The 20,451-nt window shown below is 42.3% G+C and overlaps 1 protein-coding gene across 7 annotated transcripts in view; it reads right to left on the bottom strand.

Moving 5' to 3' along the window:
- Positions 1-308: 308 nt before the first annotated feature.
- The window catches only part of LOC126546001 (dual specificity calcium/calmodulin-dependent 3',5'-cyclic nucleotide phosphodiesterase 1A-like), a 615,937-nt gene continuing 595,794 nt past the window's right edge, over positions 309-20,451 (bottom strand). For all 7 annotated transcript variants that reach the window (XM_055061558.1, XM_055061556.1, XM_050194058.3 and 4 more), the window contains 6 exons: positions 13,863-13,967; positions 12,367-12,487; positions 10,016-10,097; positions 8,634-8,765; positions 6,371-6,742; positions 309-2,410 (listed from right to left, as the gene is read on the bottom strand). In XM_055061558.1, the coding sequence (XP_054917533.1) occupies positions 2,193-2,410; positions 6,371-6,742; positions 8,634-8,765; positions 10,016-10,097; positions 12,367-12,487; positions 13,863-13,967 (1,030 nt within the window). In that variant the 3' untranslated portion in view covers positions 309-2,192. The remainder of the gene's footprint in view (positions 2,411-6,370; positions 6,743-8,633; positions 8,766-10,015; positions 10,098-12,366; positions 12,488-13,862; positions 13,968-20,451) is intronic.

Here is a 20,451-nt window from a genome sequence, read left to right as displayed (position 1 = left end):
AGCAAGCCTATGCTCAAGCATTTGTTGGAGGTATTAACTGGGAAAAACGTGATGGAAAGAAAAAGGAAAAAATAACAATATACCGGAAAAACACTGATGGTTCGTTGCTATGCACATCCCCGCCCTATGAAAATATCTTTTTGCAATAAGACGGGCATCAGTGTGAAACTGGATAGTAGACCACCTTAAGTAAGGATAGCGCTTTTTGTTGCTTTGGAATAATGGTGTCAACATGAAATGTAAATATAACATTTTATGTGTATATAATATACGCCTTTATATGTGTATATATAATTCCTTACCATGTATGAATACAACATAACTTATATTAATCGATAAGACAATACACTTGACGTTTTCGTTGTTACATGGCATTGAAATAGCTGCAACAGAATATAAGAGGCTTCACAAAAATTTTAGTCTTATTGTAAAGCAATAAGGCAGTAAAATCACTGCATTGATAACAGTACCGCTACTGGGAGTAAATAATGCAAGAAGTTCCACATTACATGGTTATTATAATTAAATTTTTTGGTGTGGACATTGTTATTCCTTATTTTTTTTGCAAAAATACCTGTTCATGCTCTGCATATAGTTCTGCACGATAAAATAGTTGATATATGACTGCATCTTTTATACAAAACTACATCCCTATCTGAAGGCGCTGCTGTCTTGGGGTTAGCTGCATTAAGTGAAGAACTACATTGAGTAATCGCAAATTAAATATTTCTGCATTTAATGACATGCTAAGGGCAAGCCTAAAGTGTAAGGCCATGCTTTATTTTAAGTTTGCAAGGAAACATTTTACCCCTTTGTGCTATGTACATGTTACAACAAGCTTCACTTTAGACAAGGGGTTAAACTATATTGCACTTAAATAGATAAAAGAGATGACAATGAGGATCTTACATTACTATCTTATCAGCCTTCCCTGTCAAGCATATTACCCAATGAACATCTTTATCACATGGTGCCACAGCAAAATGTTGCTGTACATAACTTGCACAACTATCGCCATATGCAACAGGCCACTGCAACAAGGTCACTGCAACTGTTTCTTCACCCATGTACGACAACGCACTGATGCTGCTAAAATGTACGCACTGCTTGCTGTAGAACCTCAGTGTAGAAATGTTTTGTTTTAACAGTTCAGTCACATCAGACAAACAACCGACGGTTTGTTTGAAAAAGTCGAGCCTTAAATAAAAAGACATTCGGTGGTAAATGCACCTTGAATTTAAGGGAACTTTAACAGAAAGTTTTTTTTTGAAGAGTAGAGTGAGGAAAGCAGCACGTAATTACATGTTGAAAACTGCAGTAGTCCCCGAGTGAAGACAAGCTTAGTTCTCATAAGCAGGATGGAACCATAAATGTACATTGCCTCACATATTTTCATTATACTTGATGCAATTGAAAAATTGGAATGAAAGCCATCAAAAAACAAATCACAGTACAAAAAAGAAAAAAAAAAAGCAGGGACATCTTCAAAGATTCCTAAAACTTGCATTCACTATATGAATATACATAACCTGTATAGGTCGTAGGTTTAAGACAGTTTTAAATGATCACAGCATACAGAATGAACATAATGAGGTAAAGAAAGCAAAATGTGCATCTCAGAAGCATAAATAAAAGCAGCCAACAGTAAGCTTACATTGTCACCAAGTATTCCTTTGCCTGGAGTGTGCATGATAGCTTAGCTTTGTCGAAAAGCCTCAGCTAGTTTTGTGCCCATGTCGAATACTAGCTAGTATATCTTGCTAGTGTGACAAACAATGTGAGCTAGAATGAGGGCAGACTGGAAGGAATGACTTCAAAGTGCCTGGGTGTGTTGTGTACAAGTGCGTGTGTACCTGCATGTGTGTGCATGCTGCGTAAGACAAGATGCCTTGAGGAAGCTAGTTATGCTTTCAACTAAAATGCACTGACAAAACTAGGTGCCATATATTTAGGTTAAGGGAAATAAAGCAACAAGACTGAATGATTTCGCCATGGTGGAGTAGTTAAGCTAAGGTAATGTTCACATATGTAGATCTTGATGGCATATACTTGTTCACAATGAAGAGTAGCTGCGAGGGCATCTTGCTGTGCAAATGTTGACAGGTGCACAAACGTCAGAGTGAACATTTGAATTGGCCGAGCTCATAAAAAGCTTCCAAAAGCTAGCACACAATTTAATGTGCTAGCAGAGACTAGTCTACTGGCATAAACTCAAGTGCTCTGGAGCTTGTAGGCTGAGGCTCAGGGGATGTGGACTCTAGCAGCTTGGCCTCAGAGGCTTTAGAATCCAAAGGCTTGGACTGTTGGGACTTCAGCAAGGCTGTCTTCGACTCCACCGGCATGGACTCTGCCCGAGTAGACTCCACTGCTTCATTTTCTTGGCTTGCTCGTTTTCTTCTTGCCTCTGCATCTAAATTTTAGAGAGAAGACAAAAGCCCGTGAATGCAGAAGGCAACAGTGGGGTTTCAAGGGATGTAAGAAATCAGACAAAAATCTCATGCTGTTTAGTTATTACATCCCTAAATTCAGTTTCCCAAGTTTCAGAATGTAACCGGTTGGATTTTGTGGATATGTTCTTCAGGTTTACTTTGAAAGGTTGCCAAACTTCAATACCACACGTGCTTCTTGCACCAAGCTTATTATGCGTTACTGTCTGTACGTTTAAACTGATTATGCGCGGATATATTTTTGAGACTATAACTGCATTTGCTTGCCTATACAGTCGAACCCACTTATAACAATATTCAAGTGCCACGAAAATTCCATTGTTATAACCGATAATTGTTATAACCGGGTTGCATGAAAAAATTAAAGTAAGGGGATGGCAGAGCTGATATGAGAGAACTATATAGGCAGGGAGGCCAGTGCCCCTTCCCACCACCTTGTTTCGCCCGGCTGCTGATTGTGTTCACTCGTTTAACTGCTTCCTGCTGAGCGCTCCTATCGCGCGTAACAAGCCGCGACTGTCGGCGTTAAAGAATGGCACTGCCATAACAACTGCAAAGAGGTGTCACGGGTGGCAAGCGATATGCGAGCACCGCCGAGGCATCGCATTGGTGGCCCCAAAAGGGGACTTTTAAAAATTGCGAGAAGGCTGCCGCGGCAGCCTGTCAGCTTGAGAAATCCAGAAGAAACGCTGAGGAGAGATCTCCATTAAGTCTGATCACCACATGCATCTCACTGGCTTGCACGAGAAAAGCCTATGTCCGTCAGCCATGCATGCTTTACGCGAAGCTTGTCGACATCCTTCTCCAAGGTATCCAAGCGCTCCACATAGTGCAGCGGAAGGTTTCTCGCGAAAACGAAGCCCCGGAGGGACTGAATAATGCCGGGCCTCCTGTGATGACAACGTTCAGGCAGCCTGCCCTACCGCGTCATCGCTGCCGTCGTCGCCGTCGCTATCCGATGAAAGCACGTTCGCGACGATCATCTCATGGGTAAAATTAGTTTCCAAATCTACAGCCGTGCGCTTTCTCTTCACCGGCAACGTCGTGCATTGCCGATGATAAGCGGGCGGATCAGCCATCTTCCGTTTCGGCGGCAAGTCAAGCGAAGTTGAGAAACCGCATGGCCAGGAACGACTTCGACACAAACAACAAAAATTAACGCGAGCGAGAAAGCTGTTCGCATAACTTCAAGACTTCACTGAATGAGGAGCCAGCGAGGGGCGCTGGCCTGAGCCAGCGAGGAACATGCAAGCGATCTGCTTGCGGCGCAGTCATAGAGAAAGAAACTATGGCGCAGTTGGCGCGGTTTATTTGTATTTCGGAGGGTGATGGCTGGAAAAGGAGCGCGCGGCGGCTGTCGGAACAGCGGCCCATCGTGGAGCGGCTCGAATTTCTCGCTTTTTTTCTTTTCAATGATTTCGCATTTCACTACCTTTCGGCTCGGACACCCAGCAGCCAGGCTTCATTGTTATAACCGATAATTCGGCATCGGGGCATATGTAGTAACCGGGTTATTTCACCATGGAAAACATACAAAAGTCGACGGTGCAGCAGCTTCTCATTGTTCTAACCAATATATTGTTAAAACCTGTACCGTTATAAGTGGGTTCGACTGTAGCGCCTTTTGTGTACGTTGACCAGTGGTTCCACCAAATTACCGCATAAACCGGAATATAGGTAGGTCTCTGACTGACTTGGCCAGACAACTCAACTGTTATATGAAGTGAGGGGCGACTTTAGACTTTCTTTTGCTCTGAAAAAGCTGCCTCTAATACAAGCATTCAGTAATACATAAATGTGATGCCACTTATATCACTGATAACACATCTCTTATTATTATTCATGTGAAGTTCTTTTACGCCTGTTTAAAGCTTTTGCATTGAATGAAGCGAATGATACAAACATGGTCCTACTAAGACCACCAACTAAGGCACAGCGATCAAGAAAATGCGTGTGTGCGTTTGTGTGCTGCCAATGTAGAATAAATGTGTGTGTGTGTTTGTGTGCCACCAATCAAGACCACCATTTAAAATAAAAGTGTGTGTGCATGTGTCTTTCTTTGGGATGACCACCAACACAGCTCAAGAGAAATAAAATTTGCTCATACCTTTGACCTAAATTCTGTGTCACCTGTATATCATGTATATGTGCTTAACAGGTTTGCTGGTAATCCACCTTCACAGCAGTGGAATTGTGTGTCAGTTCTTGTGAACTCCTTTACTGATTTACTTGATCGATTAATGGGTTTTAATGGTGCAAGGGCCTGTTCTGGCCAAAGAGCACCAAAAACTGCAAAGATGACTACAATAATGGAACTTAGGCACCCTTGTACACCAATTTGTTGATTTACAATGAAGACACATAGCACAGTCAACACTGTTTTCTTTAGCCGCAACTAAGCTGTTTTGGTAAGTTGTCTGTACAGTAGTAGTCTTAGCTGACCAGAGAAAGCTTGTTTCTTTTATGTCACTTGTGCTACTCTGCGCATTTCATGTAGGTTCCAACAGCTGTATGGCATACATATTTTGGCATTTGGTTCATACTTTGGTATTGCAGTACATGTACATTGGTGCCATTATAGTGAGGCCATAAAGTTACAACCATGAATTTAGGGGCCTAAGCAACGTACAATATAAGTATGGAGTATGTGGCAGGAGGCAGAGGTCATGTTTTAGGCACAGACAGCAGCTACATATGGTAGCATAATGATGATGTAGGAGTATTTCTTGCTGGGCTTGTTGGCGAAACATAGCTATTTAAAGAGGGGTGCAAATCAACACACGTGTAAAGAGTGAGCCAGACAAGACGGGCGCCACCACCAACTGTTTTACTAGGCCTTCAAAAGTTGCCTATATATGTTGCACACAAACCTCAAAGACATACGCAGAATCACAAGGCTACACGTGAACAAAAGACAAAAAAATAGATCGATGCTTTACAGTTTCATGCCCCAAGTTCCAACGAGGTGCTTTCTGAATGGTGTAAGTGTACGGACTTGTAAATGTTGCATCTATCTCCACTTTATGGTAGGCTTCTAAAGTTTCCTTTGCTAGCATGTTTTTTCTATCATTTACATAAAAAGCAGGGCTTGCACCAGCAGGAGCCACAGTGCACGGGCAAATGCACACATTTATTTTTAGCTGCTAAGGCATGTGGTGCTGATCTGGTCTGTCCTCTGTACGTGTGTCAATTTGTGCCCCTCTTCTAATAGCGAATCTAGGCACCTTGCCATAAATATCACTGGGGCAGCCTTTGATATGTGCGCATATTTTTAAAAATTAATAAACGTTTCTCTCTCTCTCTCTCTAATATGATGATGATCGTCAACAGATTCACATGTTGGCAGTAGGGACTGCAGCAATGACTGGTGGTTTTTTGCTGTGACTTCTTGCCCTGGTATTGTTCCTCGGTTTCGGCTATTATTTTAAAAGTCAAAACATCTATGGTCTATGCCCACAGATACTCCACATCATGAGAACATGTGTTACCCATGGACAGTAGCCCAGAAAATACGGTACATCAGGGAGTGGCAAATCCTTGACGCTGTGAAACCGATGCTTCTAACATTTGCAGTAAAATCCCACAAGACCTTCTTATTTTTGGAATTATTTCTTAGCAGGAACTAAGATATAGAAATTAGGTTTCAGCAACATTCACTGTGTCACCTTTATTTGGGTTGCATTGCTATTGATAAAATGTTGCATTACCTTGGAGGGTTTCTTGAGCATACATATGCCTCGCTCCAACAATAAACTGTTGTTTTCTGAGCCTGAACAAGTCTTGAGCATTACGAGAAAATCTGGCACCTCTGCTATAAGTGCATTCATTCATGCAGAAATGTGGCTGCAAAATGCCATCCTGCTTGGTGCCTATTGCATATGCACGCTCTTCAAGGGTAAAAGGTTGCACACAGAAAAATTTACCTTGTGCTGCCCTTTCTTGCCACATGCTACGGTTCTCTTCCAAGTATTTGAGCCAAGGCCTCTTGAGCTTTTTGGGGGCGAGTTGTCCTTTTGGTGACCTTGGTGAAGAAGGTGCACTTTCCATTTTGCCACATTTGATGCCTTCATCAGTGCTGGTTGCTGTTATGCTTGAGAGACTTGTGATGCTTGTAGTGCTTGTTGTGCGTATTGGCCGAACCATGGAAAGTGAGCGTTGCTGAATTTTTTCCTCATTCTGTTTTTTGCCTTCTTCATGTGGTTTGGCATCCTCCTCTTTACTGTCATTCTGCTGCTTGGCATCATCCTTGGCTTTGCTGTCATCCTGTGTCTTGGCATCATCTTCACTCAGTGCCTCTGCATGACAAAAGCTTGTAGTTTTGACTAGATACATATAAGAGTACGTGGTGAACTGCAATGGAGTAACCATTCTATAGTAATGGCTGTATTTACTGTATTTATTCATTCTGTGTATTTTTCTTTACAGACATAGTAATGTGTTTGATTTACATACCTACTTACTCTTGTATAATTACTGTCACCATTACTGTATTTTTTCATCCCGTGTATTCATTTTAATAACATAGTTGTACTAACCTGTATTTGCTCCTGCCTGATGTAATGCCTTGGGGCCTTCAAGCCTATACAATAAATAAAATGGCTACAAGATGACCTTTTATATTGTATGTTTCAGAGATGCCTAATTCTTAAAGACAGCACAGTAGAAACAGTGAAAGACTACCACCAACTTCTATATATCCGTCTACAATTAAATAGATTGGTGTTATACATAAGTTTGTCCTGCAGTGCTTTAGGAAGGCCCTTCTGGAAAAGTGGAGCAACAATGCATTTCACCCCAAGTTTGTGAATGGGTATATCTTAACTACTCTTTTAAAAAAACTACCATAATGGCTCATTGTCTTGATGTAATATGCCTCGACTACATGATTAGAATCCAAATAAACTTGTGAATAGGGTGAGAAATTCAATAAAAGCAATGATGACAATGTCTACTGCCATATCTACATTGTCAGGAGGGCTTGTCATAAGGCAAAAAGTTACTACCACTCATGACAATCTGAAGTCATCAAAAAACTGATGCGAGTCTCGAGATACCAAGACATGGTTTGAGCACCTAGTAGTTTCAATTCTGCAATTGCAACAAGAAAACAAAGTTTTCACTAGAAAGTTAATGATATTTAGTTATAACTAGCAGTTTCTGATGTCAGCTTTCATGATTAATGCAACACCAAAGACATATAACCTTTTCCTCTGTACTGCACCATTTTTATCAATACGAAGTGCTTGCAGAAGCATGCACCTGATATGGCCCACTGTTGGTCGAGTACTGCAAATGGACATCATGCTAGGCACCCAACTTGCACACGTTTTTTTTTTTTTTTTTTTTTCACAAAAGAGACAGTCCGCACCTGCTTCTCTGATCTATGAATAAGGATGCTGTGCATACAAATTTAAAGGCAATCACCTAAACAACTAACTACTTTCTGGCATTAACAAAAAGGAAAATGGCCACCAGAATCATATTTTACTTTTTAAAATATCCATGTATAGCAATGTGTTGTCAGAAATTTTGCATTGCAGCATTAGCACAAACACCAACAGAGCATACTGTAGGCATGCTGGTCATGCTACTCCCATGCTGCCCTTCTGAACAGAAAAACCCATCAACGATAAGGTGATAATCTTCGATTATTACCACATGAAGTGGCTGTATACGCTTTGCACAGTGCTATCTTGATGTAGAAACACTTCTCCAAGTGACTAATGAAAATGCATGCATTTTTTTCTCCGCTTTGGCATCATCACTTCAGAATGTTGATCCCATCTTGGGGTGTCCATAAAAAGAGAGTGGTGTTTATATGACAGAGATGACAGTCCAAAGTGCCATTAAAACCCTGGCGATACATAATGACAAATAGCGTGGCCTTTCTATAGCTATAAAGTTAGGAGAAGAGGTTTCCATTTTTAAAAGTGTAACAGGGAACCAATCATTTACTTGTTAAGTAATGAACGTAACAGAACAGGAAGTGACACTTGTGTAACAAGTAATATTAATTATTTATTTTCATGGTGACATCAGTTTTTCTCCTATTGATGAAAAAAAGAGATGCTATTGAGCTCTTACTGAATACTTTTGAAAGAAAACATTGTTTTTCCTGCTAGAAATAAGTGCTGACATTCTCTCATCTCCCCCCCAAAAAATCAAACTGAGAGATGTTTTTTTCACCTGTTCCCTTGTTCTCGCTGCCTTCTTCTGAAATGCTGTCCTCAGTAGTTCTTTGTGAAACCTGAAGGAGTATTTTTTCCAAGAGGTCTCCGCACACATCCATGGTTGGATTTAAAATGAAGTCAATAAAGCCTGAAATAGAAAGTAAGAGTGTTGAAGTTCTAAGATGGAACCTGTATGAATACTGCTCCTCAGCACTGTTTAATGAAACCTTGAAGGAAATGTCCTTTTGACACCTCCCAGTTCACTTTGTGGCACTGCACAATCGTTCACAAACATACTGCAGTATATATCACACATACAGTGCTCTTTGTATATTTGAGTAAGATATGATGCTTTAATACCAGTACAGTCAAATATGATTATCACAAATGTGCTTGACTACTAAATATTATCAAGTGATTATCAAGTGATTCGATATATTCGAAGCCAGGCATAACAATCCTTTAAGATAAGTTTGTTATAGACAATAGACCAAAGTTGTGAGACAGTGCTGAAACACCCCATGACGATATGGCTCGCAGCAGGAAGCGTAAGTAATGTGGCAATCTGGTGGCGTCTGTAGCTCTGTCGAGTTATGCATCGTATCGCATACTATCCAATTACCTTTAAACATGCTGTCAAGTGTGCTCAGCCTCGTGATTGAAAAACAAAAACAAACACAACCCTGCTGCAGGTGCCCTTATGGCACAGGTTTAGGGGCTCGGAGTTAGATATATCGAATGCCCAGTTAGGTTAAAGGATTTATTTTGCATGAATATCACTAAATAAATTTAGAATGTTTGATATAAAGCGGAACTCAACGTAGCCAGGTTAGTTTTAATTGGGTTTGACTAACAGAACAGAAGCAAGTGTTGAAAGTCATGACAACAGATGCAACATTACTTGACACTTTTTTTTTACAGAATAATAGATAAAAGAGGCATTTTCAATGATTTGAAATGAAATTTTGCTTGTAGGCTGTTTGTTCAATACCTTGCTACCTAGTAAATTCACAAGAAATGTTACAGCATGGACATCATTATTTAATAACTATGTTTGGTTGCTTAATATTACAACGAACAAGTTTCTGAGGTCTGATGAAAGCAGAATATGCACATTTTGTGGGATAGATAGCTATGTTAGCAACTGTTCGTTGAGTTAAAGCCGATCAGCCAGAGTGTAGAAGACATACTATAGTAGTCGGTTGCTGTACAGGAGACATGAGAACCTTTAGAAAACATGACAGCAGCTTCCATTTCATTTAGCTGAAACTCAATGTTAGTTGAGCTCGCATGAAGCATAAACCTTAAACAGAGATTGGCCATAAGCTTAGGGAAAATGATGGGACAAGCACAGCCTGTAAGGCAAGTATGTTTCAGTATAATCATCGAGAGAGCTACCTATCTGAGACTCCGCAATTAACGTTGTGTTCCTGTCGCACAGTGGCGAGTATGGAAGTCCAAGTTCATGTTCTTTGTCACCCTAGGAGGAGAAAGAAAAGTCGTTAAAAGCATCATAAGAAGTAATGGGATCATAAAATACAACCATAACAATGACTTGGTTAACGTAAAGGGACACAAAAGAGAAAAATTATTTAAATCACCCTACCACAATGCTGAAAACATCACTCTTATGGAAAGAAAATGCTTGGTAGGCTAGAAAACAGGTAAAAACGAAAGATGGGTGGCACCGCCGCCTTGAAGTTCCCGCACCATGCCCGCCGTGATGTCATGAAGTTTGACGGCGTCTGCTGCGCCTAGGTAATTACTTAACAGTAAAGATTGATTACATTGTGTTCTAAAGGAGCCAAAGAATGAACATGGCAAGTTTCAGCAATCTTTACTGAGCCAAAATGCGAGAAATTACTTTGAAATTTGTGACATCACACTGACTTACTGGCGTATGGCTTTCTGCGTGAAATTAAAAAAAAAAATGAAACCTTGACCTTCATTTTCTCCTTTAATAATCAACCTATTATGGTGACATAAATGCCAACAGAGTTTTCAAAGAGCACTTTATCAGTCTAAACTGGTTTGTGGTTTTGCTTTAGTGTCCCTTTAACATCAGCCGATTTTATGTCTACTGCAGAATGTACCTCACTGTGATCCCTAATTAACTCCAAGTGGTCGAAATTTCCGGAGCCCTCCACTACAGCGTGCCTCATAATCAGAAAGTGGTTTTGGCACGTAAAACCCCATAATTCAATTAAACTTCCTAATCTCATCATGCCACTTAATCTTCTGCCAAGCGTGACTGCATTCACTTTCCCCTTGGCACCCAGCCTGTTCATATAATTAGATCAGCAGTTAACTGCCCTACGCATTACATGTCCTGCTCTACATGACCTACTCAACTCCAGCTCTGCATCTTAATTCAAATTCTTTTTTTTTGGACAGCCACTGTCCAGGAGCTTGGGACTAAAGGTATTTTACCTGCCTGATGTGGTCACTCATGTAGTACAGAGCAAGAAATTGTCAAAGTGACGTACATCAGCACAACACATTTTTGCTAAGAGTATGCAAGCGCACCGACAAATGGCTGTAACAAATCTGAGAGCAATAAATAACAGTCAAAGCGACACACATCACAGACAGCAATGGTGTAGCTATACAAGGGAACATGTTTTTGCTAAGACACATCCAGAAACAGAGGCAAGGGTATATAAATGCAAGCATAAGAACTAGTAAGACCAGTAACCATTTTTCTAAGTTTGCATACATAACAGTAAGTACAGTTTCACAATTATTTAAATGTTTCAATGAAACCGAACATCAGCTATCCCTGCTTGCTTATCCATACTGTTTTCCCTTCTGTTAACATTACACCTACGATTTTCTGTTGCGTGGTCGAGATATTTCTCAAGTTTCTTTTTATGTTCTCAGCTTCAGCACCATAGGTTAGTGGTTGGGTAAATTTAACATTAATATAGAATAAGTGTAAAGAGGCTCAATTAATGGGCTCACTGAAATTTGCACGTAATTTGTGAAAACAGCACAATGACATTTATGAGCAAAGTAAATGTTATGCGTGGTGTTACACTCATCAAAACAATTCAAGTATATTCCACCAGACAGCTTGCCCATTGTGTCAAATATTAGCATGACAATTATGCTATCACATTATGTAAAATCAATTTTGTTTAGTCAGTTTTGAGCGCACAAATATGTCAGTTTCAGTGGATAAACCAATAAGCCACTTGGCACGCACTGTTGTGCGCTAGTTTAACGTGAGCTTCTGTGGGGGTTCACCTACAACACCGCTATTTGTGACTTTTTGTTGTCACCAATCCCACCAACATTTGCCAGCTCCTATTTTGTAATCTGCTCTTGAGCTTTAGGGCTAGTTAGGCTTGCTTTTTATAATCCTGATGGATTGTTCATAGTGGATGATGAATGGATAATTACTTGCGTTCCAAGATATAAAAGATCCTCAACTGTTACAAGTAGGCAGGAAAGTAACCAGATGAGCATTGCTACTCGCTGAAGAGTTGATATATTTGCATTTAGTGTTCTTTCAAATTCCTAGCAGCAATGACTGTAACGACGACAGCGTGGGATAGAACTTTTTTGCCCTGAGAGACTCAAAAGAAATATTGCCACATTCCTTTTCCACAAGTTGCCCCCATTACATGCTTTCTTGCTTCTAGGCCACATATCAAGGCAGTTGTGAACTAAATATTGAATTAAGTAGCAAGGTAATGTATCAAAGAGAAATAATTATGAGAGCCAGAACTACACAAACTATTCCTTACCTGTTGAAAGAATTCTTCCATAAGGAGATATGTCCACCTATGATGCAGCCTCCACTCCTTGCTTGGGTGACTAATGTCGCAACAGTGTAGAATTAAGCTGAGTGCTTTGGCCTTGTCAAGGCTGCATTGAAAGCAAGTTCTTGTTAGTCGATTGTAGCTCTACTGGGCAAGCAGGATTTGACATCTTTACAATTAGTGTACTAGAGGTTGTGGAAAGAGTGCAGCTTGTGCAGGGTACACATTGATATATTTTGAATTTATTGTTACTGTGCCCCAAAACAGCCTACTTGCCTTCTAATTTGGTGCACAAGGATAAAAAAACAAGACAAAAAGAACAAGAAGAAGATATACAACTCAAAAGAGCAATTGTGTTGGCAGTTTAGGAAACTCTTCTTGATGCTTATCTATGACCATTTAAATAGGTTACATATTCATGTACTGTGCATCGCTAGGTATACGAGGTCTGTCTTGTCCTTGATGATGACTAATCAATGATATACATCATTGATTAGCTGAACCTCAATATAACAAATTCTCATGTATAACAATATAAATATAAAATGCTTCTCGCCAGTATAAGCATCTAACAAATATATGCTGGTGACAGATATTGATATAACGAAGGTATTTCCGTGTCAGGTGCAACTTTGCAATAACAAGTTTGACTGTGTTCATTCGCTATCCTGGAAACATCTGAAAAGCTACAGCTACTTCGCTATTTTCCTTTTGTAGTGTCAAAACTACAGAAAGTAAATGCTTATGATTTCGGTGTGCTCTGAAGAAGTTCACTTTGGTTATGCTGTGACAATTTGGAATTGTAATTCTAATGCGTTTATTAGAATGCCGCAGGTTACTGTAGCTTAGTGGGAACACCTAATTAGTGAATAAGGTTCAAGCGCAACAGAGGATATAGACGAAGCAAAAGGATTTCTGCCTCCTTGATTGAACGCTTGCCGACAAGGCAACCTCTATGCTTAACCTAATTACTTTTAGTGATGGCTGCTCCTTATGGCATACATGAAGGCATGTGAAGTAGCCCTTTCTAAAATGATTTCAAAGTCTTTCCCGAGCCTAACGTATCATAGCAGCGGCTTTTATCCAAGAACACAACCAAGATATTTAGGCACATTGTGCTTGATTACCTGTGTCTACTCCAAGGGCAACATGCACTGTTCCTCCTATCAATTAAACACTGAAAATGCTTTTGTTCATTGGAAAGTGCTGTAAGTACTGTTGTAGATAGGTGTGATCACTTCATTTACCTGGCTGATGTATATATACATTTTTTGCTCACTTTAGAAGAGTGGCAAAGACTGGTTAGGCCTGACATATTGCAATTTCTACTTGAATTGAATATTTTCTTGAATGCTAGCATGCAGAGGTTCAGAAAATTGTGTCCATAAATGGCTGAAATATACACCAGTTACTGGCCTCAAGAAATGCAAGACATTTGTTTCCCACAGATAGCATGCATGTCTTTTCCACCATGCTTCTACCTGAAATCATGATGACTCAGGGCTGTCTTCATGGTCTTTACTTGCTGGAAGTGAGAGGTCATGTCGGTTGCCAGGACCATTTCAATAACCAACAGACGGAATTCTCTGAAAAGATTGTGAAACGCAACTTTCTGTATTAGTAATTGTACCAAACATCGAGTAGTAGTTAACTCACTGCTAGCAGCAGTGCAAGGTCTGTTTTTATATATTGCGCAGTAAGCTTGCAGCTAGTTATCCAGTCTATGCTTGTTACAAAAGACCCGCGTATAACAACCTTTCAGATATAACGGACCACATTTCAGCCTTAGTTTGTTCTACCTATTTTATGAAAGCAACCGAGTTCGCTTTTAACGGGCCGCGGTACAACGGACTTTCGGCTACAGCGGACGAAATTAGCGGCAATTTTTGTCAAAATCAGGCGCATAAAATTGACTTTTGCCGTGTTGACATGGGCTGGCAACTGACTTGCGACGGCCAGCCGACGATCGCGGCTCAATATCTTGCGCGCGAGGGAAAGAGGGGGGGGGGTTTCTACTCCGGTGGCTGCTAACGACGCGGCCGCGCGGGCGCCGTATCTTGAAGGCGATCTCCGACGTGGACAAAGTGAACGCCCGCGCCGGCGCCTTATCTTGAAAGCGAACTGTGATGTGAACGAAGTGCGCGCCCGCGCGAGCATCATTTTCAAAGGGATCTGCGATGTAGACAAAGTGCGCCCAGTGTCGGTAGCTTCGTATGGGCTGTGCTTTCGACGTTTAGTTCGCGTTGAAGCGAGAGACAAAACGAAGGTCAATTTGCTCGCTGCTGCTGCCGCGCTTATCTTGCTTGATTTGCTATCGCAATCGATGATTCGCCTTTCGGGCGAAACTGCGACTTGCTTTGTATTTTTTTGTTTTTTTACTTTGGACGTTCGGCACTCACTGTCTGCAATAAAGTTGTTAGACATCGCGACGAAAGTTTCGGAAGTGAGGCGTCTCGGATATTACGGACTTCGGATAAAACGGACGTTTTTTGTCGGATTATCAGGGTCCGTTGTAACGAGAGTCGACTGTATTTGTGGTCATACTCTTGAGAGCAAGCTACGTCAATATTATTTATGAATATATCAGCACAGTTTTGTAAAGCTAATAATACAGGTGTTGCACATTTTGTAGAAACTTCAAGGAATCCAAAACTCTGCCCACTGAAGATAACTGGCGACACAGTAAGTACAGCTTGTGTCAAGATGCAGATATGGGCAGGCTATAGCCCTGTATGTGTTTTGAATGTAAGTAAAACTACTGAGTGGCATAAAATAACTAAATCATCCGATCATAAGGCTGTATGTGCCGAGCTTGAGATACAGTGTGGGTGTTATAAATGGTAGCGAATGCGAGGTACATCAATTAAACATCATAATATGTCATCAAACTAATGTGGTAGATCAATAAAACGAAAATTTTCTTGCTTGTTATAAAACTATGGTCAAAGCTCTTCTGAACTGTTTAAGCTAAGGCATATTAATGCCTGCGTACCTGTGACTGTTAGATACGGTGTATTTTGCACAGGTGCACTGGAGCAGCTATGGTCAGTTTCAGAGTAACATGCAATGCCTTCTATATCAAAGGGCAAACCACTTTTTATCGAAGTGGAGAAAAGCATTTGAAATGAAAATAGGTTATTTCAGAAACAGTTTGCCGTAAAAAGTACTTCAATGAGTTCAGCAGAATTGGAGTTATTGGCAATGAAACACCGCATCTGCTGTGTCCCTGTTCCGTCTTCCTTGCACTGCGAAGGCTACGGCGGAGTGGGACGTGCCCACAACACTCCGCCTTCTACGTGTCACTGTGGCGTGCAGTTCAAATTTCATTTTGTATGTTAACGTAGACGCCACGACTTCCGATTTTAATGCCTACGACATGCTAAATGTAAGCCAAGCGCCGTTTTCCTCAGACGGCCGCAGTGTGGACTCGTGGTGGCACTGCGGCGGCCGTGGTATCTACGCTGCGTAGCCGACTGCAGCTAGCAATAGCAGCCGCGTATGGGAATCCGCTTCATTACGAAATAAAGCGTCCAGGAGAGAGTGAGGAGTAGGCTTTCGTTTGAAAAGAGAGCGATTGAGAGAAAGGTGACCTTGCGCTCCGCTTGCGAGCTCCATGCGCCGCTTACGGCAGCAAAACTTGGCTGAGATTTTCACAGCAGCGTATGCTACCCGCAGACTATGTTATTTCACCAAGCCCGAGGGGTGGTTCGGGGCCCCTCGCATTGTCTCCATATGGATATGCAACTGTTGAATTTGCCGACAAGTGATGACAAGATAGAAATCTTCATCATAGCGCTGAATGTAAACATAATACTTTGATAAACAAACAATATTGTGACTTAAGTAAGGAGAGTAAAGCTAAACAATGACATTTTAGGAGGTTTGCTACCAGGCTTGATAAGAAGTTCGTGTTGCTCTGTATCAATGCTTAATTAGTCTTCTTTCGTGCATCGGTCGTACTATCCCTTTCGTGTGACATAGTACACGGCGCGTTGTATGATTTGAGCGGTATTGCTCAATCAACCAATCAGCGTGCAATGAAACTGGTATCTCCGAAAGTTCGTCCTGCGATGCATGCAAGCCTCTGGAGTGTCGAAAACATGTGACGTGACTCAGTTGCCGCTAGCTTAGCATGTAGAACAAATTATAAAAAAGAGTTCAACTGGCGCGAAACACATGGGACGGAAAGAAAACATGGAAATCATGAGCGCAAACCATGTCTTTCCATCCCATGTGTTTCGTGCTAGTGCAACTTTTTAACGATGTGTCCAACTAGCCCAAACATCTATCCTTCTAGAATAACTTGTCTTTTCAATAGGCTATCGCATTTAAAGCCTGAAACCCGCGCGCGTCGTCATATCGTCGTCATATGGTCGCCATGACGCGAAAACTTGTTCAGCAGATTGGAGGAAAGAAAAACTGAGGAGAAACCCTGAGGTCACTCTTTGTGAAGCTCATGGCCAATTTGGCAAACCGCACCGGTGCGCACCCGGGCGCAATTTCATCCCATCATCGTCGCCCCAGGGTGCCCCAGTGCGCGCTGGTGCGATTCGTCGAATTCGCCATCAGTGACGCCGGAAGGTACTCCGTCATCTTATCGGGGCAGATTCTCCTCTCTTTCTCGCCTTCGGCAGGCAACCACGCCGGGCTGCGCAGACGTGCGCGTGCCGTGGTGATCCGACCAATGGATCCGATCGTGGTGCATACCATGGCGATACCACTATCTAAGTGATTTTGTCCGACTATTGTGCTCTAGCGTTGAAAGCAGTTCACAATAAACTCCGCACGTTAGACTGTGAGGCCGATTCCCCGCTACTTTTGCCGGCTTTTCTGACAATAAATGTGTGCATTCTCACTGGATGTACTGCAAGACTGCACAGGCGATGACTGGCAGCACACTTTATGCGCATCACGATGTGCATCTGCAAGCCCATCTGCAGCTTATGAGAACAAACACGTATGCTGGTGGTGGCGTTATAGGAATGATTTTGCTTTATTGAACAAGTTTCGGCCGGCTGCGCACCACGGAGCCGTGACGGAGCCGTGAGTTGTGACGAGCAACAGCGCGCCGACGAAGAGGCCAACAGAGTAGAACGCCATTACGCGTTTAAATATACTGACTACGGCCTGAGCTATATTGTTCTCACGGTAAGTGGAGCTTCACGGAAACAACGTTCTGTGATATGCTCTGCGCAGCGCCGAACAGTAAGTGCGCATGCGTGCCGCTAGCGCGTTGACCGTGCTACCATAAGCCGTTTGATGTCTGCGCAGGCGTATGCGTATGTTCCTCTGTCGAGCCTTGTTCACTCTTGCATCGCATCCGCCAACCTCAATTTCCCTGCGCCCTTAAGAGGAAGCTTTAGCTCGGGTGCTCCTATCTAAATACATGTAAAAGGAGAATTCGTTTCTCTCGGCAAGCACTGCACCAAATTTGACAAGGTTTGTTGCATTTGAAAGAAAAACTTAAAATCTAGTGACTGTTGGTTTCAGATTTTTTATTTAGGTCGTGAATTTTTTATAAAAATTGGCAAAAATCGGAAATTTTCAAAAACGAAACTATCAAGTTTACAACTCTGTAACTCAGCAACAAAAATTCATAATACGATTCCATGAATTGCATCTAATAGTACATCTCAAGCGGACAAAATTGATATCTTACACATAAATCTCAAAAAATTTAGTAATATGGAAATACAGATTTTGCAGAACCCTTGTAAACAACGTAACGAATTTACGGAAGATATAAAATGACGTACCGAATTTGTCCGCTTTGAATGATCTAATGGATGCCGTTTACAGAACCGTGATATCTATTTTTTTATGCATAGCTATGAATCTGTAAACTTCGTGCTTCTATTTTTTTCAAATTTTCGTATTTTTGAAAATCTTTTCAACAAAATTCAAGACCTAAATAAAAATTCCGCGACGAACAGTCACTAGAATTTAACTTGTTCTCTCAAATGCAACAAATTTAATTGAAATCGGTCCAGGGGTTATGTCAGAAAAACGTTCTTGCGTTTTTACATGTATTTGAATAGGCCGCGTCGGAGTTGGGCCCGAGCTAAAGCTTTCTCTTAATCCCTTAATTACCCACAGTGACCGTTTCTTTCCCATCCTTCAACATGGCTGTTTTACATGCTACAAATACATCGTCCGCTGTCAAAAGCCGGAACACTGCACAGCTGTCACTGACCGTCAAGGCGTTTATTGCATATTCTGAAGCACAGCGGTTTGAGTCTGCGCTTCAGCTAATAGATTTCCAGATTGTCTGTGGAGTGGTACGTGGTGTACGGCGTTGCATGCGCGCTCGTTTCGCGCTTTTACGTGCAGGCGTAAGTGGCATGCCACTGAAATTGGCAATATTTAGTTTGAAGCTGTGAAGGAAGTTAACACTCGAGGATGAATTAAGCCACCTAAAGGTGGACAAGAGAATCGCGCGCCGAAGAAAGTACGAAGGAGCGTGCTGAGCGCGCGGCAAAGCAACGCTGGCAACGCCGCCTAGAGAAAAAAAATAGGTGGCGTTGAGCAAAGTGGGAACGGAGAAAAGAGGCGAAGCATCTTGGAGGAATTAAGAGGGTAGGTGGAGGCGCGCTGGGTCGACCTCCTCTGGCAGTTGCTACGGGTGCTGTGCGCGGAATGGACATACCAGGTTCGTCGCGTGATAACATCGTTTCTGCGCGCCGTTTGCTGTATGTGTGACTGAAAGCGTGCGACAGTGAGCCGACGATGGCGGTTCAATCTCGCGCGCGCAAGGGAGGAAAGCGGGGAGAAAGCGCACCGTCTTCCCAACGAGGGGGGGGGGGGGGGGGTTCTGCTCTGGCAGCTGCTGCGTATGGCGCCAACGCGTGAGCCCTATCTTGAAAGCGATCGGCGATGCGGACAGTCTAGGCGTCTAGGCGCACCGAGGGCCGATAGCTTCGTGTACGCTGTAGCACCCATACGCTTACGTGTCACCCGCGTTCGCGAAGTGAAACGTCACTGTAACTTTCTTACTTGTTCCAGTCCCCCCTGGCCACAACAACAGCCGGGAGAGCACGGTCTGGATAACACAGGAACACGGATCTAACGCAATCCTGCACATACGGCACCTTTGCCACGATACGAGACCTACGGGGCAGCACACACATGAGCACACACCACCATAAAACAGCCATTGTGTCCCGACAACATGGCCGCTACAGCGAAAAATACCACGACTTCTTCCTCACTTTTCTCCTATCACACGGAGGGGGGTAGGGCCTCTCCTCAATTGTTTTATAGTGTACAGTGCATAGTACACTATCATTTTTTTTCCTTCCTCCATGTTCAGCAGCCACATTGTGATGAAAATGGCGATGACAATAAACTGCTGCTAACGCCGCGAACTCTGTTTTGTATTGACCCTTTTCGCGGCGATCCCTCCTGCCATGTTTGATCACGTGGTGACGCGTCCATTGCTTGCGTTAACTGCCTCCGTTGCCTCAGTGTTTGCAATGGGTGTGAATGCAGACGGCGCGGCTTAGAAAACCTCTGTTTCGAGAGGTATCGTAAACGGTGACTGGGTGGACGACAGGAAGCTTTGGCCACAGCTTCAGAGAACATGCAAAAACGCTTTCGGAGCTGATTAAGCTATGTCCGAACAGCGCGAGCAGCGTATATTGTTCTTGTTCTAATAGCAGGGCTAAATATGTATTCCAAGCTATGCAAACTTGCAAAATGCAAAATTGCATAGCTACGCAAAATTGAATCAGGATTAGTTTATTTTGCTCTTCCTTCTTTATTTGGCAAATCGCTCGCGGGTGTGCTCAGTTGCGGTAGATTTATTCTTGCTGTGCGCGCAAGGCTTGAAACGTAACTGATTTGTACATTGCAATACTTTTTAGCAAATATACATTAGCGCTATTAACTCGCTTACTCTTGTGGACTGTCGCGAAACATTAAGCTTCAGCCATTCGTGCGCTATCGGCGTAGTCCGTCATTTATTAGACGTATATGGTGCGCATATATTCAAGTGTGCACCCATTCACTTATTAACACATTGGCGATAGAGTAGATGGAAGTTTCCGTGCTAGTTGGGGTAGATGTGTGTAG

This window comes from Dermacentor andersoni, chromosome 1 (genome assembly GCF_023375885.2).
Source record: "Dermacentor andersoni chromosome 1, qqDerAnde1_hic_scaffold, whole genome shotgun sequence".
NCBI lineage: Eukaryota > Metazoa > Arthropoda > Arachnida > Ixodida > Ixodidae > Dermacentor > Dermacentor andersoni.
Note: the sequence above shows the minus strand (reverse complement) of the source record. Positions and strands in the feature narration are given on the sequence as shown.